Source organism: Stenella coeruleoalba, assembly GCF_951394435.1.
Source record: "Stenella coeruleoalba genome assembly, chromosome: 11".
Taxonomy (NCBI): domain Eukaryota; kingdom Metazoa; phylum Chordata; class Mammalia; order Artiodactyla; family Delphinidae; genus Stenella; species Stenella coeruleoalba.
Window position 1 is genome coordinate 26,326,856 of NC_137157.1, and position 27,369 is coordinate 26,354,224.

A 27,369-nucleotide genomic window follows, 5' to 3' on the forward strand; every position below is an offset into this window, starting at 1 on the left:
GAGGGATGCTTATCATGTTCAAGGAACTCATTGCCTCTACCCTACCTTAGTGCTTCACTTGATCTTCAAGTAGCAAATGGAATTGGTGAGCTATTCTCACCATTGACATGGATAGCCTGTCCCAGCATGACTGAGTGGGGGGAATCAGGGAAGGGGGAATTAACATATTTGGAAACAGCGCATCTGATGACTGTGTCTGTGTGAATTCCCAAAGAAAAAAATCCAGATTAAGGAGGATTAATCATAAAGGAGAATGGTTTATTGAAATAGTTGCTTAAGTTAGAAAATATGTCATACTTTAACTACTGAATACAGAATCTAGGCGATTTAACAAGCTTAGCTTTCATTTTAGCAGATTACAACCAAGCATAAGCAGGCCCCTTTTATTAGGACCACTACTTACTCATCAAAGTTAAGTATGCCAGTATGGCTACAGGCCCCATTAACTCAAATTTAAATGGTTGGTCCAAAGGCGAGCAGCATAATAAAACTATGAGGGGCAGCAGCCACGCGCAGGGTCTGGCTTGGTGCCAGGATCCCCCATCTCACACAGGCTTCCTGGCCTCCCTTTCTGGCCATTTGGGATGCCAGAGCTGTCCTGAGACCTACAGAATGCTTTATAACCAAATTCTGGTGACTGATTCATATCTATTCTTTAAAATGTTATTTAAAATCTTACCTCATCAAAATATTTTACGATGTATTTGTAGATTTCTGTCAAGGCCACTTCTTCATTAAATTCATTTTCATGTTTCTTAAAGAAATAAAGCCTTGTTGAGAGATTCTGCAGTGGCTTTTTTTTTTTTTTTAAGAAATATCCAAATACAGTCTTTTTACTTTGTAACAATACCTTAGATTCCTGAGTTAAGAATTCTTCCATCTCTGAAGATGACAATGGAGGCAAATCCCTGATTGCTTTGTAATAAGACTTGACTTCCTCTTTGTAGGTTGGGATATCCTTGGCATAGAGAAGTTTATTAGTTGGTGCTTCCTGAAAAACAACCACCGCCAAAAGAGTTTTTAAAAAACCATAGGGAATTGATAAGAGTACCAGTGTAGCTGAACCTCCACCACGATTATCTCGTGGTAACAAGGACTCTTCACACAGCAGGCCTTCATAAACGTTGTTGACTGCCTGACTGACTGCTATCCAGATACTTCTGGTGAGTCACTGTTATTTTCAGGCAGATTAAATGCTAATATATTCTGCCTTCCTCTTATAAAAGAACTGAAATTATTATTTTTGCATGATTTTGAGTTACTGTAACAATGGAACTTACTGCAATCATAGTTCATTACTAATAGTTGTAAAAAGCCTGAATTAAAACGTTTGCTCTCATCCTCACCCACCAGTGAATTCTGGCATTTATAAAAGGTTTGAGTGTGGGTCTGATTGAGCCCTTTATATAACCATGAACGTGGTAGGTAACTGGCAGTGGCAGATTTTCCTGCTTGTCCCTTCTATTTTATTAGATTATAAAGCTCTTCCAGTGTCCTCAGGAAAGAGCATGGTCATTAGTATTGGTGGCTCTGATGTCTCATTTTGCAAAAATTCCCTGGCAGTTTGAATGTTTTTAAGTAATTTTAACAGTGATATTAAAATTTAAATGAAGATTTGTTTTTAAAAGTTATAATTTTGACAAAATTAACATCTACTGTCAAAGAAAAATTAATAAATAGTCAATCTAAGAAAGAAATGGAAAAATGTATTCAGGCCAACCTGAGGATTATGACCCAGGAGATAGCCTCTCAGAAAGCTGTGAGCACTGTTTGGAAGAGGTAAGGGGGGGAGGCCTGTATATGTGATCTGAGGGAGGGGGGATGTGCAGTCAAATGTGCACATCTTGGTTGAAGTTTACTGCTATTTGTGAGGAACAGATATCTTAGAAATGCACTAAAACCATTAACTAAGTATGGGAAGATTTCAAGAAACTGAGTTCATAAAATTTTCTCTTGAAAATATCTAACTGAGGGCCAGTTCTGCCAGTTTCCCCAGAGCACAGAATGCCTCATCCTGATCTTTGCCTTGAATTCCTTTCAGGGTGTTATTACAATATTGATTTGATTGTAAACTGACAAACTAGAGGTATTAGAAATCTCAGGCAAGATTTTCTTCCCCATCAGAAATTTGTTGTATTCAAATAGACGCTTTTAGGTATATTCAGATGGAATTAATTTAGGCAAATTTCAATAGTTTCATACTTCGGGTTCATAGTTTATTAGTGCCTGTAGATGATTTTTCTAGGAAACAAAGAAAAACAAAAGGTTTTCACAGGCGGAGTCTGCAGTAGGGTGGAGATGATCTATTTTGGTTTTCACTTAAACTAGGTTAAAAATAGAAATAAATGAGAGATTTTTTGAAGAAAAGCAAATTTTCAGTGACTATCACTGACTTTCTTTTTAGCTGGTATGGTTTATTATTTGAATGTTTACGAGGAAGACAGAAATACATACAGGAAATCCTAAAGCTGGGCCTTACCTTTCCAAGTTGCTGCTCTGTGAGGGAGAACGCATCCATGAACGCCTGGGCGATCACTGACAAACAGCCATCTATGTGTGGTGTCTTCTTAATGTCAAAGACAAACTGAGGGTTCTTCAGGATATTTACCCAGAAGCGAAGAGGGAGGCTGTTCCAAAAGAGAGAAATCTCTCTTCAAATACAGCCATTCATATGAGGCAGATGCTCTGTTTATCACAGTTTGTAAACGGGTGTTTTTGTCCTTGTCATTGAAGTATGCAAGTCTGCTTTGCCAAATATACCAAGCAACAGATGGCAGCATCACTCAGCACAAGAAAGGGTTAAACTGTCAGAGCTACTGAAAGGGAGGACTGGAGAAGTCTGAAAGTGGCCCTTGACAAGACAAGAACTTTCTCCACAAAAAGTTCCAGATTATATTAGCTAATGGTTACCAATGAGAACGTCTCATCAGATCTCTAGAACCTGACCTCTTCTCACCCCCTCTAAGTGCTACACCCTGGCCTAAGCCACTGTCATCTCTCACCTAGATTATTACCCCCCAGTTCCCAAAAGTTAATTCTCCCACAGGTACTAGCAGAATCAGGTCCTGTGTCTCCTCTGTTCCAAACCCTCTGTGGCTCTCCACCCCTCTCTGGAGAAAACCCCTGCATGACCTAGGCCTGGGCCCTCATCTACTACTCTTCACCTTACTCGCCCCAACTCCACTGGCCTCGTCACTCCTCTTCTTCATGCATACCAGGCAGGCTTGTGCCTCAGGACTTCGCTTTTGTCTGTCTTTCTGAAACGGTCTCGCCCCAGACGGCCTCATGGTTTGTGCCCTCTTTGAAGACCTGATCCAAATGTCATCTCCTGAGGCCTCTGACCACCTATCCTGTCTCTGTCCTTTTTTCCCCACTCTGTGCACTGCACTAATCGACTTCTAACGTACTACAATTTACCTGTTAAAATGCAAGCGCTGTAAGAACACGGATTTCTGTCTGTTTATTACTTTATCTCCAACACCTAACAAACAGTACTTGGTATACAGTCGGTACTCAGATATTTGCATATGAACTTGGAAGTCATTCAGGGTCCTGTGGCCTAGCTAATTCCCTCCATCATATGGGCTGCTGGGCCTCTCGGTAGCTCTCCTGTCCTGACTAGTGCCCCTGCTCGTGTGCTGCTGTCTTCACAGTGAAATTGTCGCCTGCAGCACCGGAGCCTGGTGTGGGAGAAGCAGGGCCTGGGAAGGAGGGGCTAGAACAAAGGGAGGGAGGGAGCCAGAGTAGAGACTTAGGATAGACCTGGAGCTTTTAACACTTATTTAAAATGGTCTGGCTTCACCCCAATGCTTAGAAGGGCTTGAGGCTGCACTGAGAAGTTCTATTACATCATAACTAACTCTCATTCACCTCATGCACAGAGTATTTCAATTAGAGGTAATGAGCCATGTTTCTTTACTGAGGAGAAATTTTAATTTGGATGCCTTGCCTCAGCTTAAAGTATTAAAAAACAAAACAAAATACACCCCCCCTTTGACTAATTCTCATGGCATTTGATCAAATAAAAGGAGAAATTTCTATACAAAATAGACAGCTTGGAAACCGCAAAGAGTAATTCTCTGAGGGACAAATTTAAGAGTCTTCTCTAATGGAAAATTGTATGATAAAACCACAAAATATTAATTTCTCATCTTTTACTGGTCAAGCTAAACTTGTTTAAAGATAATTATTTTCTTTGTCCTAAAGACTAGGAGTCTCAGCACAGGAATGGTTTTGTTTATTGTTTAAAAATAGTAACAACAAGAAACTGCTTTGACATGATAGCTTACCAAGCCAAAAAACTCTAAGATAGGGATAAATGAATCCTTCTGTAACCATCCATGCCCTTCTTTTAGTTAAGATTCTGACCCAGGTTCTTGAAAACAGTAATCACCTACTGTTTGTTCCCACCTGTTTGTTTTCCAAATATGTACAACATCAGGATCTGTGATTTTTTTGCTTTCAGCCTGGGCATCCAAAAAGTCAAAAAAGTATTTTATAGCAAACGGGGCTCTGCTGTTGGGTAAACTCCAAATGCTTCTAAAAAGTTTTTCGAGCACAGAGTGAATTGCCACCTGAAAGACAGAGCACATCAGACTTGGAAGATTTAAAAAAATAGGGTGGTGGTTTTGAAAACACAATGAAAAATGAAATCTAAGTTACAAAACAGAAAGTATGTAAAATCGACAAATGAGGCCAACACTCACAGTATTAGACAAAGGTCCTGAAAATCCATGCCCAGGTTTAGATCTGCTTCATAAGCTTCTTGCTGATAACACTGTTTAGTCAACAGGGAGGCTACCTTAGACATCTCTAGCAGTTGAAATGTAAGTTGGAGGTCTGTATACATAAACCAAGAAGCCCCAGACGGTTGGCTTTTATTATGTTCAGCCTAGAAAAACTCAAGTGGTATTGCTCGGTTCCCAGAACTTTTCCTGTTGCATGTATTTCCATCATAGGGTTTTATTGTGTACTTTCCAAAGCATTTGAGTGTTTTACTAAAACAAAATAGGCAGAGCTCTGTGGGACAGATGAGAAAATCAAGAGGCTCTGGCTGTCCTCTACCCACTAGATAATAGCATTTACATTGCGAGTCATTTCAGAAAAAAAAAAAAAAAGGATCACCACAGACTTCCATTAATCCCACTAAAAGCCAGATAAAGTAAAATTTGCTCCCAATTTGGTATTCCATGGGCTTTCATATCTGACACTTTTATATGCGAACAGAATTCTTAGTTTTAAAATGACCTCCCCCCTCTTCATTTTATTTGCAACTCAAAGAGGGAGTTTTATTGCTCACCTATAATAACAAGTAAACAAAAAGGAATAATTATGCTGTCCACCTAAAAATATAACAATAGTGCAATGGTGGGTAAAGGGACTGGGAACAATATTAAATCCCTGACTGAAGATGTTATGGTGGAAATTTGTAAAGTGCTTTATCTTTGCAGTTTGTAAAAACAGAAGAAGAAGGGGGTAGGAAGTGTTTACAATTCAAACTTTCATTTTGCTTTGCTAGAAGGCACAAGGGATTTGTAGCATTTTCACACTTCAGTGGAAATGAAGTCAAACACATCATACACCCCCAAGGTAGCCGTAAAAGCGCTCCCAGAACAGTGAGTTTACCTTGGTCGACAGCAGCTTTGTCAGATACATTTCTTTAACTTTGAACTTGTGCTTCCCTCGATGTCTCTTTCCCTGCACATCTTGGAATGCTTCCGAATCTGGTAAAATCTAAAGGGAAGACAGAGTAGAAGAAGCATTACCCAAGGAGACCGTTCGTGCTGCAGAAGGCATCCGCTTCAGCAGGAGCACAAGAAAGCCTGAACTCACCAAATGGCAGTGGTCTTCTGAGTATTCCACATCTGAACGCCACAGAAAGAGGGAGAGAAACAGTCCATTAAAACAACAGCCACGGTAACTGGCCTTCTCATAAGATGCCCCATTTGTGCTATAAACAGAAGAGGTTACTTGAGCCCTCCTACTTGAGCTCTTCATAGCTACAGCACCCCCCCCCAACCTCCTTGCTGTGTCTTAAGACCTTAAGAACATTATTGAAGACAGGATGGGCCAGGGACTGGAGTGGGAAGCAGGTTCCTTGTCCCTGGAACAGGCTGACCGATCACTTCAGGGTGGGGTAGGAGAGGTTCAGGTCAGCTAGAGCTGGGGCACCTACTGTGTGCCAGGGGCTACTAGGCAAACAGCAATGAATAAGACAGACCTAGCTCTCACCTAATGGAACTCACATCCTAGCCAATGAGAGAGACTTACTAATTACACAATTAATTATTTAATTCATATCCTTGTGATAAGAACTGTGGAGAAGAATTATATGCTAGGAAAGTATGTAACAAGAGACGAACCTAGCCTGGGAGGTTCTCTGAGGAAGGGATGTCGGGACTGAACCTAAATGAATGGATAATGAGCCAGGCCAATGGGGGAGGAGAATGGGTACAAAGGCCCTGTGGTGGGAGAGAAGGCGATCTCGGATCTGAGAGAAGGGCAGCAAGGCGGAGGTCATAGAGCAGGTGGGAGAGCAGCACAGAGTGAGGACACTCTGGGAAGAAACGAGGTTGTGAAGGGAGTGGCAAATGCAGGGAAGGGAAGGATTAAAGCACTTGGTTTTTTGTTTTGAAGATTAGAGACTAGAATACCTTGAAATGCTTGTGGAAAAATACAGTAGCGAGCGAAGGAAAGCAAGTGCAGGTGAGAGGAGAGATCACTGGTGGTGGCGTAGGAATGCTCAGAAGGTCGGAAAGGAGGGTGGGATCCAAAGCCCAGGTGAGAGACAGGCCTTGCTGGGAGGAAGGGCAGCCCTGGAATGTCAGGGGAGCAAGGAGGAGGGAATGGCACAGGCAGGGAGGCAGGGTTAGTGCACACTGTTGAGGGAATTCTGATTTCTGTTTTCTCTGTGAAGCACTGGGTGAAGTCATCTGCTGATAGTCAGGGGAGCAGTGGGGCGTCAGAGCTTCGAGGAGAGAAGGTGGGATTATGGAGAACACAGTCGGTTGCTTCGAGAAGCAGAAGCACGGGGGGGGGGGGAACAGGCTACGTGGAGGGTCCTGGTCAAGACGGGAATTTACTGTGACTCCAACTGTGCTGTCGTGGGCCTTTCCCCTGTGGCTGCCCAGCTGTAGGGTCGGGAAAGGTGAGAAGTTGGGTTCATCCAGGGCTGGGTTGGGACTGTCACGCAGTGGGTGATGAAAGGACAGAGGGGCAAGGGTTTGGAGGGTGATCCAGTGTCCACTGGATTGGACAGGGAGGAGGCAGAGGTGTTTTTGACTGCCTTGAAGTCCCATTAAGTGATCCAAATGCAAGATCTCTAAATAACAAGCTCTCAAAAAACCAGTCATTAAAGCCTAAAATACACAGCTCTTGCACTTATTAACAGCACAAAGACACCAATCCCCCTAGACCAGAAAGATAGCCGCCTTCTGCAAGGTGGTTTCTCACTATAGCCTGACGTAATGATGGATGGGGGAATGTGGGGTGGGCAGGGTTCCCCACAGGGTGTCCTACAACCTACCAAGTTATCCTATTTAATTGGGAGCCCTGCATTCTTCATTTGCACTCACCAGATGTTGGGACCTACCAGGCTGCTCCTAGCACTGAATCCAGGAATCAGAAAGTCCCACCTCCAGCTGTGTGTGTGAACAGGTCCTGCTGGTGAGACCCAGAACCTTTCTGGGGGCTGAGGACTGACTGTCTTGCGTGGATATAATTTCTCTGGAGACAAACCTGGAACCTGGACCTAGGGATTTCCTCAAGGCACTGTCACAGTGTTTTCCTGCCCCAAGGCTGGCGGGGAGGTAGAAGAGAGTTCAGAGACTGGCCTAGTAATTTTTCACAAAGCCCCCTCTGTAGTTGGTCTGTCACTAGGAGATTTGGGCTAAGTGAATTATCTTGTGTGTTCAGAGCTTCCAGGGCTGTGTGATAATCTGCGGGCTTCGCTCAGCTTGCCAGGGGGATCCCCTCGGTTAGCCCCCATCCTACTGAGGAGTTGGAAAAGAGTTACAGTGGCTAAGATTCTGCCCTGAGCTTAGGGTGGTTAATGACAGCAACTTCCTCAGTGTCGGGCAGCCGGGGCAACCACTGTTTACAGTTTCCTGTCCCCCTCTTTGCAGGTTTCACATTCTCAGAACCAGAAACAGATCTAAATGCTTTCCTCCACTCTCTCAGAGAATTACCTGGCAACCACTCAATCTCATCTTTGTGACAGTACATCCGAGAGAGGCAAAAAGTGATGCTTTATAAAGTGGGGTGAGAACAAAAGGTTAATAGCATTATGTCTGTTACCTGAAGTAAAATTTGCTATCTTCTTAAAAACTTTTATAGAGGATCCATTTGATATCTGAAAGCAAAGATAAAAAATAGATGAGTTTTCAAAATTTGATGTATTTCTCAACTTTACCCAGGAATTAGATGGCTGGGTGGATCTTATATTCTCTCACTTATTCTATCAAATATTTAAGAATTCCTATGTTTTGGGCACTGGAGGCTGGGGCTATAATGATAAGCAAGACACTGTCTCTGCCCTCAAAGAGTCTGCGGTCCTGTGAAGGTGGCAGACCGAGGCCATGAGATACAGGGAGGCAAGTGCTCAAAGGATGCTGTGGGGCCGATAGGAGGTGGGCCAGCCCTGGACCAGGGGAGGACCCAGCTGTGCTGGGAGGCATCTCAGCTTCTAGGGGACAGGAGATGTTCGGGCCGTTTTCATTTTGGGGGTTACTACTATATTAAGAAATGCTGAAACAAGTTTTCAAAAACCTATAAACTGGTAACAGAGCAGTTTCACATCTAGGTATACACCTGTACATATCCTGAGATAAACTTTGTAAACACCCCGTACTGGAAATAACCATCAACAGTAGAATGAATAAATAATTTGGGGTATATTCATAAAACAGGCTATGATAAAACAATGAAAGTGAGCAAATTACTGCTACTTGCCACATGCATGAACCTCACAGTGATGAACGGTGAGCCAAAGAAGCCTGACAAAATGGAATGCATACCGTGTGATTCCATTCTCATTTAGCTAAAACAGTCGAAACTATGATTTAACTGTTTGGAGAAGAGAAAGGGGGGTGGTGATTAGGAACGTCCAGGAGGGAGCTTCTGTGGTGCCCACAGTGCTCTGTTTCTTGACCTGAGTGGAAGTTATAAATAAGATAGGCTCACTTTATAATTCATCCAGTAGTACACTTACAATTTGTTTTCTTTTCTGCAGGTATTGCTTATTTTTTAAAAGAATCTTGTAAAAATCATAAAAATGCATGTACTTTTAAATAAAAACTTTAAAATTGAAGCATGACTTACAGGAAAGTGCTACTATTAAGTGTACAGCTCAAGAACGTTCACTTAAGTACATACCGTGTAACCACCGCCCACATCAAGATATAAAATTATATTTCAAGGTCCCAAGAAGTACCCCTATTATGCTTCTCAATCAGTAAGCACCCCATCTTCATCCAGGGGTAATCACTTTTCTGACTTCCATTGCCATTGATTAGTTTTATCTGTTCTTGAACTTCATGTAAATGGAATCATTCAGCATGGGGTCCATATAAGGTCTACAGCGTTCATCTGTGGTGTTGCAGCGACCAGTAGTTCATCCTTTTTAAATTACTATTATTCTGCTGAATGAATACACTACAAAAAAAATTGCTATACAATAAAAGGAAAGAAGTATTGACACATGCTACATGAATGGACCTCAAAAACATTGCTAAGGGAAAGAAACCAGGCACAAAAGATCCAATTCTGTACAGAATAGGCAAATGTATACAAACAGAAGGTAGGTTACTAGTTGCCTAAAACAGGAGTTGGAAGAATGAGGAATGACGCTGAATGAGTTCAGGGTTTCTATTTGAGTTGATGAAAATGTTCTAAAATTAGACTGTGGTGATGATTGCACAACTCCACAAATGTTCCAAGAACCACTGAATTGTACACTTTGAAGAGGTGACCTTTGTGGTATATAAATTATATCTCAACACAGCTGTTAAAAAACTGTCACAGATTTTAAATGTACGCAGTTGACAAATAAATGCTTTTACCACACTGACACACAATTTCAACACCAATGTATAGCCTCTTTTGGAGATAAGGTCAAGAGTTCTCATCTGAGGCTTTTTGGGACCGTGGAAGCCGGGCCCCAATGGCCTTCTGTGCACCCCTTCCCCACACCCAACCAGGGGAAGAAGGCCTCTTCAGGCCAAGGGGGACTAGATGCTGAGAGACAAGAGAGCAGGCCTTGCTTCCTGGGAGGAGTAAACTGTTTTGAGGGGCTGGTCCACAAAAATGTTAAGACAAATGGGCCATAAGAAGAGGCAGGTCAGGGATACACAAATCTTCACCTTCATTCTGGGATGTGGCTGAAAGATCAACCCTGTCATTTCTGAACATCGCACTTGAAAGCGCGAAGGCTGCTCTGAATTCTAATATTCATTTGGACCTGGCCTCCCTCCGCTTGGAAAAAAGTAGAACCTTAGAATTTCTCTTCTGGCCTGCAGCACACCGGTTATCAGAATGTACAAACCTGTTCAGCAAACACCAAAGGATTAAAGCCTAATCTCTTGCAGGTTGTCCCCACAGAGGAAGGCACACGCACGAGAGCCAGCCCTAGAGGGGGCCCCTGAGCACAGGGTCCAGCCAGCCACTAAGTATAGGCCAGAGGCCTCCAACTCCTGGTGTTCAGGACATCTTGTAGGGAGGGGGCTCTGGGCAGGGGCTGGCAGGGGCCCTCTGGCCTCTGCAAAGTATCTCGAGCACGGATTCTAAACTCTTATTGAGCTCCTGGACTCTGCCATTATTACCAAACGTCCTCTCTTCTCCCCTTGAGCTATTCACTGAGCGACCCTGTTGGCTGATTTGTCAGCTCTCCTCCATATTTGATGCAATTAAAGTAAACGCTCTGTGCAGGCACCCCCCTAGCAATACTCAGACGCCGAGTTTATGAGAATGTTTGAACATAGTTACAGAATTCCTCCCCATGAAGAGCTGGATATGCTCTGTTTCTAAGCCAATAAATACCTTTTTAAAAAAGGAAGCTGGTGATTCATTCTGGGTAATTGTCAAAGAATGAATCCCAAATGGACCCTGATGAGTGTTACGCCAATACTCTGCTACTGTCAGATGCTTTGTTTCTCCAAAAGCAAGCACCCTTGCTTTATAGTCCCAGACACCACGGATGGACCTTCCAAGGAGGAGCACAGCCAAGAGTTCAAACGTCTTTTCAAGAGCTGACAACGACTCGCTGCTGACACAGCGCTCGGGCATTAAGACATCGCACACGCAGCCTGTACCGGGGAAATTTTACTCTGAAATCATCTCCTGAGAGCAAGTGTAAAAGCATTTTATTAGCGGCTGAGTTGTGTGTGTGTTTGAGCATGTATGTGTGCAAGTGTACTGCTAACTTTCACAGCTGCTCTAGGGCTGGAACATTTTTCCCCCACGTGACACTTTAACATTGTTGTAAAGACAGAAAACTAGTTTGTTTACAGATGTTTGTGGGGGGAGAGGTTTCCATTTTCTATTTGGCACAAAAGTCAGCTGCTGCTCAGTTAAGGACAGAAATGCCTTTTTGAAAAGTGCCACAGAATCCGAAGTGTTAAAACTATGATGCTGTTTGTTCCATCTGAGGAGCTCCAAATGCTTTCCTAAGAGTGGATCATTAATCCTCCTGTACTCCCGTGAGGCAGGGAGCGTCCTCTTGGCCCCTACTTTAAGAATGAAAACCAAATTAAATCAACGAAAGATTAATGTCACTAGATGGATCTGTGGCAGGAATGTTTCTCCAGCCCAGAGCAGAACTGGTACACAGGCAATTTCAAATTCAATTCCTTCCAGTCTCATGATGCTCCAAGATTCAAAACGACGACGAGGCCACACCCCTCCAGTGATGGCTGGCCCGTGTCGGAAAGAGGTGGAGAGGACTGCAGACTTTTCCACCATCAGAATTATGAGCTGTGACCACAAAGGGAGAGATGGACCCATGTCATCAATTTAAAGTTGCTCCTGAAATAAACAGAAGCTATGGACTTCCCTGGGGGCACAGTGGTTAAGAATCCGCCTGCCAATGCAGGGGACACGGGTTTGATCCCTGGTCCAGGAAGATCCCACACGCCGCAAAGCGACTAAGCCCGTGCGCCACAGCTACTGAGCCTGCGCTCTAGAGCCCGCGAGCCACAACGACTGAGCCTGCGTGTCACAACTACTGAAGCCCGCGCACCTAGAGCCTGTGCTCCACAACAAGAGAAGCCACCGTAGTGAGAAGCCTGCGCACTGCAACGAAGAGTAGCCCCCGCTCACCGCAACTAGAGAAAGCCCGCGTGCGGCAACAAAGTCCCAACGCAGCCAAAAATAAAAACAAATTTATTAAAAACAAACAAACAGAAGCTACATATCCCCCAAACCATTTGCAAGTAAAGGCGGGATTTCTTCGTGGTAAAATACTATCTGTATGCCACAAGTTGAAGATGATGCCATAAAAACAGATTTTCTAGAAATGGAAGGTTGGACTTATACTTAACCTGATGAAACTGCCATCTTTGTAAGTAAAAAATGGTCAGATATTGGCCATTTCAAATGACTGAGCCCAAGAGGAAAGCTGGAACTTTAGCCTAAGAGTTTTATGGAAAATTATGAATAGGGTCTGAAATACCATGATACTTTTTCCTTAAGTCTAAAAACACAATAGTCAATACAAAGCACCACGTGGAAGCCCTTACTGGTGTCTCTCATTCCTAAAATGGTATTTTGTGAAAACAGAATCCTATTCAACTCGTGTTGTCCCAGCAACCACTCATCAATACTGCTCTCCCCGCCTTCCCCTCAGCTCTTCTCACTGACACCCCAAGGCTGGAGGCAGCTGAAAAAGGAATCTATTTTCTTCTTCAGGGCCAGAGGGATAACCTTGCTCAGTTCTTCAGAAAAGGAGGCTCGGTGCTCATTGGACTGTTTGGAAGGGGCCCATCAGAACATTCTCAACAGACACGTCAAATCACCCAGGATGTTCCTGACACCCAGGACAGAGCTCTGAAGGATTCTTGAAACTAGTGAAAATGACAGTACAGCTCCTGCTTCTCTCTTGTGTGCCTGGAATTAGCCTTGGGCCAGAAGCAAACACCCCTTTGAGGACTGCTGGAACCCTGAGCTAGTCTCAGGGAGGGAGCTTGGCCTCCACCAGTGTGCGGGCGATTGGGAACCTGAGCTCCCCAGGCGTTTTTTGGGCTGGAGCTGTCAGCTCTTGGATGCCTGAAAGAGGCCTCCCTTCTGAAAGAAGGTAACTACTGTCGCCTTCAAGGAATATTGGCCTTAAAGGATGTCAGAGTGGGATTAGAAGGAAGCATTTTGATAAACTCACAGACGTGAGATTCATCATAAGATCTGAAAAGAGGTTACCCTTTTAATTTTGACATCACAGAAGGCAACTACCAGAATTTCTCATAAGCTCTCCAGCCAGGCTGCTTCAGAGGCTAGGAGCACAAGCTGCAAGGCTGGCTCTGAGCAAGGTTATCCCTGTGGCCCTGAGCAGAGCCATGGTCTCTGTGCAATTCCTTTTTCATCTGCTTCCAGCCTCGGGCCGTCACTGAGGAGAGCATGGCAGCATGGCCAAGTTTCTCAGCCTCCCTGGGCCTCAGAATGGGAATAATGACAGTGTCTACCTCACTGGGCTATACAGAGGACTAAAGGACTTACTCTTTGTAAGAGCTTCTAGAACAGTGCCCAGTATACAGGAAGCACTCCATGTGTCTAGTAAGTACGAATCTGAAGTCATTCATGCTGTAAGAGACCTTTAGAGACAGTCCAAGCCCCTTAGAGTCACAGATGAGACACCTGACCTGAAGAACCACTGACTTCACCCAAGCAGACCCTTTGGAACATTCCTATGAGCTTTAAATGTCATGTGAATGACAACTTTGGCGTTAGAAGTGACCACTTGGGCACCGGCGCGCTCCCGTTAGGAGGAACATGCTTCAGTGACACGGTGGTTAAACGTATCTTCTGCCCTCAAAACCTCACAGCTCAGAACGAGAAGTGTGATCTGTAGAGAACATTTCCTGCCGGACACAACACCTGTCCTGCACACTTGATGCTACCCCACAGCTGCGTGTGGGTGCAATAACATGGTCCAGCAAGAGGGCACACGGCGGGGCAGGTGCAGAAAGCCTGGACTGGGAGAAGCCACCCTGCTTCAGTCCCACCGGGCAAGCATCCCCACACCCTCTATACACGCACACAGACACACACAACTGATCTCGTCAGCTCCAGAGCACAGCACAGTCCCCTTCACAGGGAACACACACACAGAGGTGGCCGGTTAAGGAAGCACCAGGGCGGAGTGCTTTATAGTGGAGAAAACGCCTGTGGCTTCACGTGTTTGTAAAGGCATCGGCTTTACCCCTTGTCTGCCCGGGACAGAACGAGACTGGAGCAGAAATCTGTCCTCTTCCGTGCTCATCTGATGGAGAATGAGGGTAATCAAAGCACCTTCATCACAGGTTGTGTCAACGTGAATCACGCTTATGCACACGACAAGTGCTGGGTACCAGCTGCCACTGTCATCATTGTGGAGAGCAACTGTGCCGACGCCCAGGGTTGGCAAGGATGCCATCCTGCTGGTGACAGGGCATTGCTGGCAATCTGGTCCATGAGATGCTATGTTTTTGCTCTGCCTTCAGATCCCCTCTAGAAACCTGTTCTTCAAATATACAGACAGTAAATCATTCAGAGGAGACCAGCTACACTCTATTTGCCCTAAGGACAGAACAAGGCAAGAAGAGAGAGGCTCGCACTCCAGCAGAGGGGACTTTGTTTAGATAGCAGGAGGAACTGGCCGTCACTAAAGATTAACTTTAAAACCTAACTAATTTGGGCTAATTGGAGGGAGATGAGTCTTAATCACTTAAAACTCTGAGTTAGACCCTATTTTTAACTGAAATATAGTTTTTCACTTTCAAGCACCTACAGTGATTCAAACTAGAGCGCTTTAGTAAATGAATAAGAGTGATAATTAGCATCCTGTCTCTTTGGAGGGAAATGTGTTTGAGGAGAAGATTTTTCTTTAATGAAACAGGGGCAAAAGCGAGCTTCGGCTCAGCCCTGTCAAATGACTCCAAACGTTGACTGTGCAGGGGTGCTGCCACATGGAGCGCAGATGCAGGCGGCCGAGGGCGGTGCTGGGCGCTTTCGTTCAAGCAGCCTTTGAGAACCAGGGCATTTGAGATGGTCCAGGCACAGAGAGCACGGCGCCGATGACCTCCCCAGTTTCCTTCAAGCTCTCTGCGTTTATTTGCCTTACGGCTTAGCTTTTTCAACATAAGGAGAATCCTTTAAGCCCTTGTGTCCTAGTCTTGTCATTTATTACCACCATGTGGCAATGCTAGGGTATGAGGCCAATAAATCATTTGGATGGGAAGTGACTACAGGCCAGATTAATTTCATTATCATCCTTAAGCAGATAGGTGTCTAGTGCAGCCGATGTCTCCAGTGAAGACTGATGTCCTATCTCCCCTGACAGTCTTCCCCTTGCCTTGCAGACGGCGGTGGTGGTTCTTCGTTCTCCCTGCTGGAGTGTCTTGGCCTGCCTTTTCCTATTAATGCCAGTGAGTGGCCACACCCCCTTCCTTTGGGGCCCACCCCATGCCACACAGTTGCCAGGGGACGCTGAGAAGCCTGACCAGGGTGGTCCAGCCCTCCCTGCACAGCTGAGCAACCACACAGTTGCCAGGGGACGCTGAGAAGCCTGACCAGGGTGGTCCAGCCCTCCCTGCACAGCTGAGCAACGCCAGCACATTAGTCAAGACGCGAAAGGAGGGCATTTGTGGCTGTGTTTCTGCCAGGCTTGCCAAGACAAGCTCACTCCCCAGATACAGGGAGAGGAGGAGACTGCAGCCGGGCTGCAACTCTGAACTTCAGACTGATGCCATAATAAGCCCCCTCCCCTAGGCACTTCCACCTCTGACTCCTTCCATCCATTATATTTCCCCTGGGGCACTGCTTGTCCGAATGTGGCCCGCCGACAGGAATACATACTTTCAGAAAGTTCCCTGGGGATTTTTATAAACTCCCAAGGCTAAGCTCGACAGCTCTCGGCAAGATGATCCCAAGGTTGGAAAGTCTAAGCTGCAGAAGGGGGAGCACAGGAGCAAGTTGTTAACCTGCCACGTTCTCTGCTTGGTGCCCTCCAGCAAAGGCTGCAGGGGCACCACCCACCCACGGGTCACCCAAAGCAACTATTTCCAAACCGGCTCTGAGACCCGTTCAGCCAAGGAGCCCAAGGCTGCGGTGCCCTCTGTTCCCAGCTGCCGTCCAGGAAGCTCTGCTCAAGGAGAAGCCTCAGCTTCTTTCCGGGTGAGGGGAAAGCCGGGCAGGCCCCAAACACCTTCTTGGTGCAGACACATCTCCCTGGGACTTAGAGCCATGAAAGGCGGGGCGCCTACTCTCCAAGGGGCCTGGGAAGCCACTCCCCTGTCTTCTCCGTCTCCGCAAGAGCACCTGTGCATCTGCCCAGCCAGCCCCATGCCTTCCTGACCCCTCCCCTGCCGCAGTCTCTCTCCCAGCCACACAGCTCATGGTGTCCACCTTCTGCCCATCTGCTTGGCTCCATCTCCAGGGCCACTGTGTCATTCCTGGTCAACATCATTTCTCACCTGAGGTTCTTCTAACGAGTCTCCCTGTTTCCAGGTTTGCACCTCTTATATCCATGTTCCACGCACAGCCACAGTCATTTTCTGAGACGCAAATCTCCCCTGTTTAAGATCTCCCAATGGCTTTCCACTGTGCTGGGGATAAAATCCAGACTCCTGAAGAAGCTGCTGGGCCTGCACGGTCCCCTTCTCCCCTCCCTCCCCACTTCTCTGGCCTTCTTCCGTGAGAAACCACGGCAGGTACTGGTTAAGCCGTGGACCCTAGAGCCCAACAATCTGGATCCCAATCTTGCCTCTGCCACGGACTAGCTATTAGGAAGCCTCCCCGAGCCTCAGTGCACCCATCTATAAAGCAGGTTAGTAGTAGTCCCTGTCTCGTAGGACCGCTGTGGATAGAATGAGCTGAAATAAAGGGAAAGGCAGAGGCCAGCACCTGACACAGCGTAGGGGCTCCGTAAACATTGGCTGTTATTGGTTCTCACTGCTACCCCTGTCCCTCTCAAGTTCTAGCCAGTCTAAAAGTCTTACTGCAGAAGAAGCAGCATGCACTCCCTTCCCTGCTGGGTATGCTGGCCTGGTTAAGTTCTGCTCACTCTTCAGGTCTCAGCTGAGTCACTGCTTCCTGCAGGAAGCCTTCTCGGATGCTCCGAGTCACAGCACTATCACACCGTGTTGTAGTAACAGTGCTAGTATTAGTAGTAGTAAGGTGTTGCCTTACTCCTCGTCTCCTCTTCCCTTTCCACCCCTTCTCTCCGGGGCCAAGGGCTCCGTGAGGTCAGAGACTTGGCCTCTGTTCCTCTTGCGTGCAGCCCCAGCTCTTAGTGCAGAGTAGGTACTCAACAAAGATTTGATAATGTTGCTGAATGACTCCCAGCCTGCCGGAGTGTTCCGAAACCTGCCCTGCGTCCCCTCTCTGGTTCTGGGCAGGCTTCTCGGGCACTCAGCTCTCTGACAGCTCACGTACTCCCCTCACCCACCTCAACACTCACCCAGCATGTGGGTCAGAGGCCAAGGAGGCATCGCTGAATGTTTCAAACAAACAGGAAATGGAGATCTTCTTCAGAAACCAAGGACCCTACACAAAGTTCACTGATGAACAGCAGTGCAACTTAGAACTTTTAGAGGCTCTGTTCAGTGTCAAGCTGAACAGTACCCCTTCCACTGAACAGGCCAGAGAATCTGGTAAGGGTGAAGTTTCCGACCTAAACCGCAGGATGGAGAATGACTGGGTTACATGAAAATCGCAGCTCTGGGAGAGGGGGTACCGGGAAATGAGCAGAGCACGAGCAACTAAGGAAAACTTCTGACCCAGAAATAAGCAACCTGCAAATGATTCCAGAAAATGGGTGAGAGTCTCGTAATAAGAATTTATGTGGTCCTGTTGATGATCTAATCCGGTTAGGGTTGGGGATGAGGAAGGAGCTGGTGGGTGCTAAATCTTTTCCTACCTCGTAGTGGCCAATGGTATTTAGCTTGGTTATTCCATCTTCAAGAATTACAGAGGAGCTGTCAATATCCAGAAGCTCTTTGTGTCGTGTGCCCACTTGAAGCTCTGGGAATAAAAAAAAAAGAAAGAGCATGTTGTTCTCTTTTAACATGACAATGAGGAATGTAAAATGCTACCCTGTCACTTTTGCAATTATTATTTATGTTGCTAACTAGCTACAACAAATAAAGTGGTTTGGAAGACATATCAGCCAGACTGGTAGCCTGACTTCGGTTTTGTTTTGTGTTTAGGGCTCTGACGTGTAAGACCACTTTTCCCTGAAGCTTTTACTCTGAGGCCAAGCCTGGAAAGGAAGACGAAATAAGGCATCCTCAGAGAGACTCAGCTCTTCAGAAAATTCCAAAAGCAAGCTTGTATGCCCACACCTGTGTGTTCACAAGCAGGTGCTCTGGGAACTATCTTCCGTCGGTCCCCGTGTGCGGTGCGCTGGTGGGCTCGTATGCCAACGCCATGGGCTTCAACTCCTTTACAGAGGTGGCCAACTTGTGCCCTAGGGTCAGAATGTGGCCCATGGATGTGGGTTTTTTTCTTGTTGTGAACCTGCACCATGTTTCATTTATTACTATTCTAATGTCAATTCAGCACCAACATTTAAAGACTGGAAGATTGCACATAAAAATTAGGATCTGTGATTTCTCTTTTAAAAAACTGGATCATCTGGTAACACTGACCACACCGGCCCCCCGTGGCAATCATGGGCTGAAGCTAAGTAGCACTGCCCCCTTACGTGGCAGGTGTCTTTTTCCAGTTAAGTCGGGTCCCACCACTTCCCATTATCCCAGGTGGGCTGACACCCCTTATTTATAATACTTCCTGCCCCTCTGGGCATTGGAGTTTGTGAGCCTCTGCTATAAGAGGTCTCAGCACAGCTGCTTCTCGTATTGGATTTTAACACAATTTATGGCTGGTTTCTAAGGCTTTGCCTTAGTTTTCTGGGGCTAGCCGCGGAGGTAGTTTGGAAGATGAGCAGACATGCAGAAGCCATTTGCCATCAGACTGTAACGGGAAGCTTCTAGTGGGCTCGTCCTGCTCCCTGCCTCTGCTACATTGGAGGCCAGGAACACCTGATGGGCACAAACCCTGGATGGTGTGAGGATGATACTACGGACCAGGCAGTGGCAGGACTGAGGCCACCGGGCCGTTTTCCCATAGTCCTCTGCTCCAAGCGGGCACCTCCTTGGTAGTCAGAGCAATACTTCGAGACGTAGGCTCAGGGCAAGGAAGTTGATGGCCCTGGGTCACGTCATGGTTTCCTGGCCGGGGCTGCCCTTTGCCCCTGCGTCTACCCAAATGAGCTCACATGGTCTTGAAGTGCCCAATAGTCCAGCCAACCGAAGGAAGCAGAAGAGAGGTGGCTGAGAGGTGCTTTAGTGGCCTTGCTTTCCTTGAAGCCAGGTCTTGGGGTTGCTATACATTTGCATGGTTTCACTCAAATGTGCCGGACCCCGCCCCCAGGCTTCTCGCAATGGCCTTTCAGCAGAGAGTCTGACTTAGAGGGCCCGGTGGGATGATTTTAATTGCCTGCTTAGTGGAGGCTACAACTGTACGTGGAAGAGAGATGAACCTTGTTATGCTGTCTGTCACTGTTGGCGATTTTACTCTTTTTTCCTGTCCCATTATCTGCTATAAAATCCCACGACAGTCTCCTGGGAGGGCTGCGTGGAGCTCAACTTTAAAATGTTGATGAACATTTGAGTGAAGTGGAGCCCTGTTAGCTCGCTCACGCATATGCTCGCCTTTGCAGTATACCAATAGAGCCCGAAAATGAATTCAGAGCAGATGCTGTTTCATGTTGGGGGAGGATGGAGACTATACTTAATGCAGGATGTGATTAGCAGAGAGGAAGATGACCTTTCTAGCCTTCACACCCAGAGTCTGAGCCACCCGCTAATGACACACTCAGTGTCACAACAAACAAATCAAATGCCAATGTGAAACACAACACATACAGAGGGCCTGAGGTTGACACCTTTCTGTACTTCTTGGTGCAAGGTGAATTCATTTGGTCTCAGGGTTAGCAATCTCATGAATCTGATTTACAAACATAATATTGAAGAAAAAACAAAAAACAAAACAGCATCTTTGAAGGATCCTGCTTTCTAGGAAAAGGAGTCATGATACCTATGGGAGAACCATGCAGTCTCCTGGCCTCTAGACATGCCGTTTGGGAACAACCCAGGCTAGTAAGCTTCACCAAACAGAGCTTACATGCGGGGGGCCAGGAAGGAGGGAAGGTGGAAAGGATGCTCATCAGGGGATTGGGACAAAACAGCTCCCGTATCACCTTACCAAGACCAATTTCATTCAGCTGAAGTCCGTAAGGAGAGCCGTTTTTGCTTAGGAATGCTTGGAAAATCTTCTCCTTGGCTTGACCTATGGTATCACAATCAAGAACGTTGACTGAAATATTCCGACAGACATCTGCACTCTCATTTTCTGGGATTTTTTCAAAGGTGACGGTTAATGCCTGCAAGAACACAAACAGGTTTCCAAGTCTATTAGATAATTGCAATCGGAAAGGCAATCATAAAAGACACAAACCTTGGCGAGTCCTACTAATACCTCTGACAGCACATTAGCAAACACCGTATCGCATTATACCACTTTAAACTTTTTTCCATAATCCATTCTTTTCGGGGATAATGGAAAGGAAAACAGAAAGGTAAAACTCTCATTACAGAGCAAGCATTGAATAAATATATCTGAGAGTAAAATATATATATATATGCATATATATATATATACACACACACACACACATATAAATACTCTAAAAACGGTGATTTCTAATTTCATCCTCAAAAAAAGAAAAAAATTGGAAAGCTTCCACAGTAGATGAGGGCAGACTGGTGACTATCTTTTAAATTACAGGACCACAGAGTCCTAGTAGGTTATGAGGTCTCCGTATTGATCATGCCAAAGAGGTCACTTCATAATATGCAGCATTACCTACAGTAACGTGCCTCTCCCCCTCCACTTTCAACTGCTTCAGACAGGCAGTTTCTTGAGCTCTCATTAAAACACTGAGATCCCCACCCTGTACTGTAATTCTTGCATTAATTACATTTCAGTGCCATTACTTATGGTTTTGTCAGTTAACATTCTCCCAGTGCAGCAAAACCTCAGAATCAGTCTAATGGGAGAAGTAAGGCCTTGGTGAATGTGTGAAAACACAGAACTAGGGAATATTTCAAAAGGAATTTAAGAGCAATTTCAGGTTTACTTTGCCTAAGAATAAAGCGATCTAAAACAACAAAGTTACATACTCAGGATCCTTGGGGGAACTGATTCAGGGAAGTGCTGAGAGTATTTTGTAATTAGCACAATATACAGTTTAGATTCTAAGCCACCCTGGTAATCATGGAGCCAGAGGGACCTGGGTGTGGTGTGAAATGCACGATTATTTCGTGTGTTTGAGCCTGGCTGCAGTGAGGGAATGTAAAATGATTAACTAATGGAAATGTTTAAAAAATGAAAACACAAATAATGTGGAAAATGGGGACCCTTAGGGTTAACTCAACTTTAAAATGGGTATAAGAATAGTACCTGGGGCTTCCCTGGTGGCACGGTGGTTGGGAGTCCGCCTGCCGATGCAGGGGACACGGGTTCGGGACACGGGTTCGTGCCCCGGTCCAGGAGGATCCCACATGCCGCGGAGCGGCTGGGCCCGTGAGCCATGGCCACTGAGCCTGCGCGTCTGGAGCCTGTACTCCACAACGGGAGAGGCCACAACAGTGAGAGGCCCGCGTACCGCAAAAACAAACAAAAAAAAGAACAGTACCTGGCCTCTAGTGTTTCTATCGAGATTAAATAAGATCACGCATGCCAAAGGCTTGGCACGGGGCAGGCTGCTGGGAAAGGCTCGATGGTGATGATAATGATAACAGTAATAATAAAAGGCATGTTATTATTTCATATAACTTATCACTATGATTATTGTTAGTATTAGTATGCCTTCATGTGGAAACAGACTCAGGCGGCCTTGAGCAGCTGGGACCCTGACTCCACGGTCAGTATCTCTATCAGAGTAAAGAGCAAGCTGCCCGAAGGAGAACGGGGCAGAGCACCTGCTCCAGGGTCAGACTCCTGGGTTCAAGCCCAGCCCACCGCTAACTAGCTGGGTAATCTCTCTGTATCTCAGATTTCTCACCTGTAAAGTCAGAACAACAACAGTAACTGCCTCCCGGGGTTCCCGTGATGATGAACTGAATTAATCACGTCGCGCCTAGAACAGTGTCTGACTCAGGAGATAGGACTTAAGGACCCCAGACACGGAGAAGGGGCTTCTGAAGCTCTGGGGAGGTGCTCAGAGGCACGACTTCTTTTTACTGCCTTTACATCTTGCCCCTCCAATCCAGTCTATAATTATGCGAGCGTAAACCTTGGTGCAGTCCTCACCGAGTTTCAGATGAAACTCCGAATCAGTGGAGGCTGGAGTCTGAGGTTAAGTGGTGGTCTCGGTCTGGCCTGTGAGAGTTTCTTTTTTCTGGGACAGAGAGTGGCTCCCTTGCCTGTTCTCAGAGCACATTGGTGTTCTGGGCCAGTGGCTCACTGGGCAGGGATGCGGGACTCCTGATAGCTAGCAAACACTGACATACTGGGTGGGCGAGAAGCAGGGTGGAGGTTGAGAACCACGGCAGAGAAGCCTCAGGCCAGAGCCCTCTCCTCACCTCCTTTTTTAGTGACATTTATTGGCACCCTGCCAAACACATTTCAAGACACGATTCTTTTAATCTTCCCAATATCCTGGGGCAGGAGGGTGTATTATTATTATACCCACTTTTTGAGTGAGGAAACAGAGGCCTGTGCCTCTAGGGACCCGGCTTGTAAATGGAGAGCCAGGGGTGGCAACTTGAACCACTCAGCTTCGGTCCCTCCCACCCCCTGGGCCCTCCCTCCTCCTCTCTGTCCCACCTACAGCCCAGGAACCCTCTGGACCGCCAGGAACCTTAGATCAGACTATAACCAAAGTCCTAAGCTGCATTCCCAGCACAAACGGGATTCCTGGAGGGGCAAACGTCAGTCCTGCCCTGTACGGTCTGAGTATACTTGCCCGTGTCTCCCTGTATTTCTCTATGAGTTGGTCTCGCCAGTAGCAGTAGTGGTGGTTAATGTATTTCACAGGGCTTCCAAAGATAAAGACAAATGAAAAGGCCCTTTTAATCAGGGCTACAGCGACCCCAGCCTGTTTAATAGTTTTATAGGTATTTGCGAAATAACAGTCTGTGACTACCTAAAGGGCACTATTGTCTTCAACAAAAACACCTCTTTACAGGCAATAAATGTTCTCCTTTAAAACATAACCAAAAGGGGAAAAAACCCTTAACTGGATGTAAAATAATGTAAATCTGCCACTGCCTTCACAGCTAGCTGGGTGGGAAAAAGGTAAAATGGCCTTCTATAGCGTCCGCAGGGAATTCTGAGAGTAAATTCAGACACAAATTGATTTGTGTTCATTTTTTATGCCGCTAACGCTTAGCGCCCCAACAGCAATTTCTGAATGTGTAAGAGTAGCGGGGGGATCTCAGAGCAGGCCCTGCCTCTTAACCCGACCCCCAGGCTTGAAAAGCTCACGCTGGGCCTCTGTTCCCCATCAAGGAAGATCCCCCCAGAAGTGCTACCTCCCCTTCAAAACCCACTTAACCAGAGTCCTTCCTGTGCGCTACTCAGTGTTAGGGGCCGGGGTTAGGAGAGACCATGAGACACGGTCCTCGTTCTCAGATGATTCACAATATACTTGGGAACCAAAGCACCGCCTCTGAAGCAATATTCAGCCACCAGACGCAACTCTTTCACTCTCAGTAAGTGTCCAGAGAATTTGAGCAGAGAGGACAGGAGGGTTGAGGGTCCCCAGCACTGGCACCAGGCCACCTGGATCATCCCCTTCTCCTGCTAGCTAGCTGTGGGAGCGTGGGCAAGTCCTCTAGCTCTTCTGAGCCTCAAAATTCTCATTGTTCTTATCTCGAAGGAGTGACAGGATCACTAAATCATGACATGTAATAACAGAAAATTAAGGAGTGCTTCCTGTGTGCCAAGCACCAGGACAAATGATGTGTATTAATATACATAAATTCATCTCAGGAACAACCCTATGACATAGAACATATCCTATTATTATTCCCATTTTACAGATGAGAAACTGAGGTACAGAGAGATTAAGTACATTGTACAAGATCACCCAGCAAGAAAAAGGTAGAAGCAGGAACTCAAGCTCCATGTTTTTAAATATTTGCTGAGCCTGCCTTTCAAAGCCTGAAAATGTTTTGTAAACTAAGCACGGTTCAAACCTATGGAACGGTGATTAATTGTCAAGACCCACAAAAGGCAAAAGCATCCTAAAAGGCACCCTGGTCTCTTCCCCCCAGTTCTGCCCCTCTGTTAAGAGGAACTGCTCTGGCTACGAAAGTGTCAGCAAAGCTGGGGCGACAGATATGGTTGACTGTACAATCAGCAGCCTTCTCTCTTCCTTCTTCTGGCGGCAGCTCCCTTCTCCTCATTCACCAGGGACTGGTCATGAAACCCAATGAAACATAAAGGGAAAGCATTTCTACAAAAGGGGAGAGCAGTGCTTAGAGCTGTGGCGGCTATTTTGTGACTAAGAGGAAGGGCCAAGAGGAGCAAGGAGATGGTGACCCAGAGCCCTGACACTGCTGAGTACATGGACCTACCTTCGGACTGCTTACCTCCAGACTTCCCGCTCTAAGTGCAATTCCATGCTCTTAGGATTTCACACACCAATAGTCATATTTTCTCTTACTTACATCTGCCTGCACCCAATCTGACAGAGCTCATTTTGTTGACGCTGAGGTAGACAAAGTCATTCATTGATACCCACCTACTTTCATTGATACCCACCTACTTGGCACGTACTGTGTGCAGAGCATTGCAGGTGATATACAATAGAAGCTGGCACTGATCCTGCCTGGGAAGTATTTGAAGACTGATACAACAACTGTGGGATATACACGACAAATTCTAATACCAGGAAGAAAACAGTAGGTATAGATGGAGTGCTTTAGAGGTTCAGAGAGATATTACCTCTAGCTTGGAGGAGGGTTTTCAAAGGGAGAGAAATCAAGGAAGGCTGCATGGAGGAAGGGCCACTTGAACTGGGTCTGGAAAGGAGCAACATGTACAACAGTACAGGAGGAGGCCTCTGGACCATGGAGATACTTGGCTTCAACTCTTATTAGACTGATGTGCGGCAAGCTTCAATCTCTTACTCAGGCTATGAGGTTAGGAAGTCTAGATAAAGAATCCCATTTCCTTTGGGGAGAATAGAGGGTAGAGGACTTGAAGAACCATGCTTGCCTTTCCAAAACCACCACCTTCCATGTCAGGGAGAAGCCCTGTACTATTTACAGAAACAAAAGCTGAGGAAGGTAATACAATTTGAGGTTTCTAATAATAATAGCCAACACTTACTGAACACTCACCATGTGCTGGGTGTGCTTTGCTAATTCATTTAATCCTCATGACTGCTGTCTGAAGAGGGCGCTATTATTAGTGTCATTTAACAGATGAAGAAGCTGAGACACAGAGGTTCAGAAACGTGTCCAAGATCGCAGAGCTGCTGAGGGTCATAACTAGGATACGTCCACACTCTTAACTGCAAAGCCAAAGGCCAGTCGAGGTGATCAACTTCCGAAGGGCAGTCCCAATCTGCCTGAGGTTCTCAATAAACGCTATCCAAGCAGACAGGTTGGGCACAGCAGAGGAGGCTCCACCTCCTTACCTTGGCTGGCATGGGACCCCATGGAACCCACTCAATCTGGAGCACCCTGTGGTTTGGGCCCCACTGACAGGAATTTTTATGGGGCTCACGTTCACCTAGAATAAAGACGACCTTTCCCAGCCTCTGCTGCAGCTCGGTATGGCCATGTGATTAAGTTTAGGTCAATGAAATTAAGCAGATGTGTTATGTGGCAGCCCCTGGGAAACTTCCTTAAAAGACAGCTGGTGACCGTCGGTCAACTTTTCTATAGCTCAGCATATGTCCTGCTGGCTGGAATGTGGAAGGAGGCTGGCAGGGAGCAAACACCTTAGATCATGAGGTGACCTCAGGACAGCAAGAGAGGAGCTGGGGTCTGCGAGGACATCCCAGCAGAGGCGCCCACCAGTGCTGGGCTGCCCACCTCAGAACTTCATGTGGGAGAGAGAGAAACTCCGCTGTTGCTTCAGCCACAGGTATCTTGGGTCTCAAGGAACAATGGATTCAGGAACAATGCCTTCTCTATTATCAAGAAGGGTTCTTAGAAGGGCAAGGCTATCTTGAAGGCACAGGGACCAAAGCCAGAGAAAGGACCAGACTGGAAGGACCCAGTCCTTTGCAGCAGGTCACAGTCCAGCCCTTTTAGATGTGCAGGATTGCAGTCCAAGTTAGCTGGGCAGGTGTGTCATTGTGGTCTCCTGTTCACATCTGTCCAGGGGGATACTGTCTGCTATAGGTTGTAAAAGCCCACATGTAGGGGTTATGAGTAACATTTTCAATAGTGACATAAGCTTTTAATGACAACGGATGCAGCTAATCAACTGCCCTGCATCACCCATCATCAATAACCAACCAACCAAATAACCAACCAATGCTGAGGGGACCGTTTCTGCTTCAACCATACTGTTGATAAGAAAAACAGCTCAGACGAGAAAAGCTGTTATAAATAAATAATGAGTACCTACTCCGTGGCATGATGGCTAGACATCTTACAGATATTATTTCCTGACCTCATAAAAAATGTACAAGGTTAGGGTTTAATTAAAATAATCCACCTGTTTAAAGATGAGGAAACAGGTTTAGAGAGGTTGAGTGACTTGCCCAAGGTCACACAGCCAGTTTGTAACGCGGCTGAGCCTGGATTCACACCCAAGACGGTCAGACTCCAAACCCCACCTCTTCTGAGCTGAACAACACAGCACCCCGACATACAACCACATTCCTGCTTTACTAGCAGCTTTACCCATGGGCCCTTCACACAACTTGGCAGTTTCAGGCATTGGGGAGGCAGAAAAAACAAGCTGCAGAGGGCTAAGAGGACACATCAAAAGCGGGGGAAGAGGCATGGCCGCCCATTTTCCCCAGTTTAGTGGGGAAAGGCTGATGCAGCTACCTCACTAACTCATCAGCCACATTCTCAGCTAATAAGGGCAGGGATGTTGCTGCATCCTTTCTGTAGTACCTTCTAAAACCTACAAATCAATTTTAAAAGAATTTAT

At 46.2% G+C, this 27,369-nt stretch overlaps 1 protein-coding gene across 1 annotated transcript in view; it reads right to left on the reverse strand.

Annotated features, from left to right (window-relative positions):
- The window catches only part of PLXNC1 (plexin C1), a 141,882-nt gene that overhangs the window by 2,938 nt on the left and 111,575 nt on the right, over positions 1-27,369 (reverse strand). The window contains exons 22-30 of the mRNA XM_079937189.1: positions 20,449-20,626; positions 18,101-18,204; positions 8,296-8,350; positions 5,833-5,864; positions 5,626-5,733; positions 4,411-4,574; positions 2,480-2,627; positions 851-991; positions 680-754 (exon numbers count right to left, since the gene is read on the reverse strand). Of these exons, the coding sequence (XP_079793315.1) occupies positions 680-754; positions 851-991; positions 2,480-2,627; positions 4,411-4,574; positions 5,626-5,733; positions 5,833-5,864; positions 8,296-8,350; positions 18,101-18,204; positions 20,449-20,626 (1,005 nt within the window). The remainder of the gene's footprint in view (positions 1-679; positions 755-850; positions 992-2,479; positions 2,628-4,410; positions 4,575-5,625; positions 5,734-5,832; positions 5,865-8,295; positions 8,351-18,100; positions 18,205-20,448; positions 20,627-27,369) is intronic.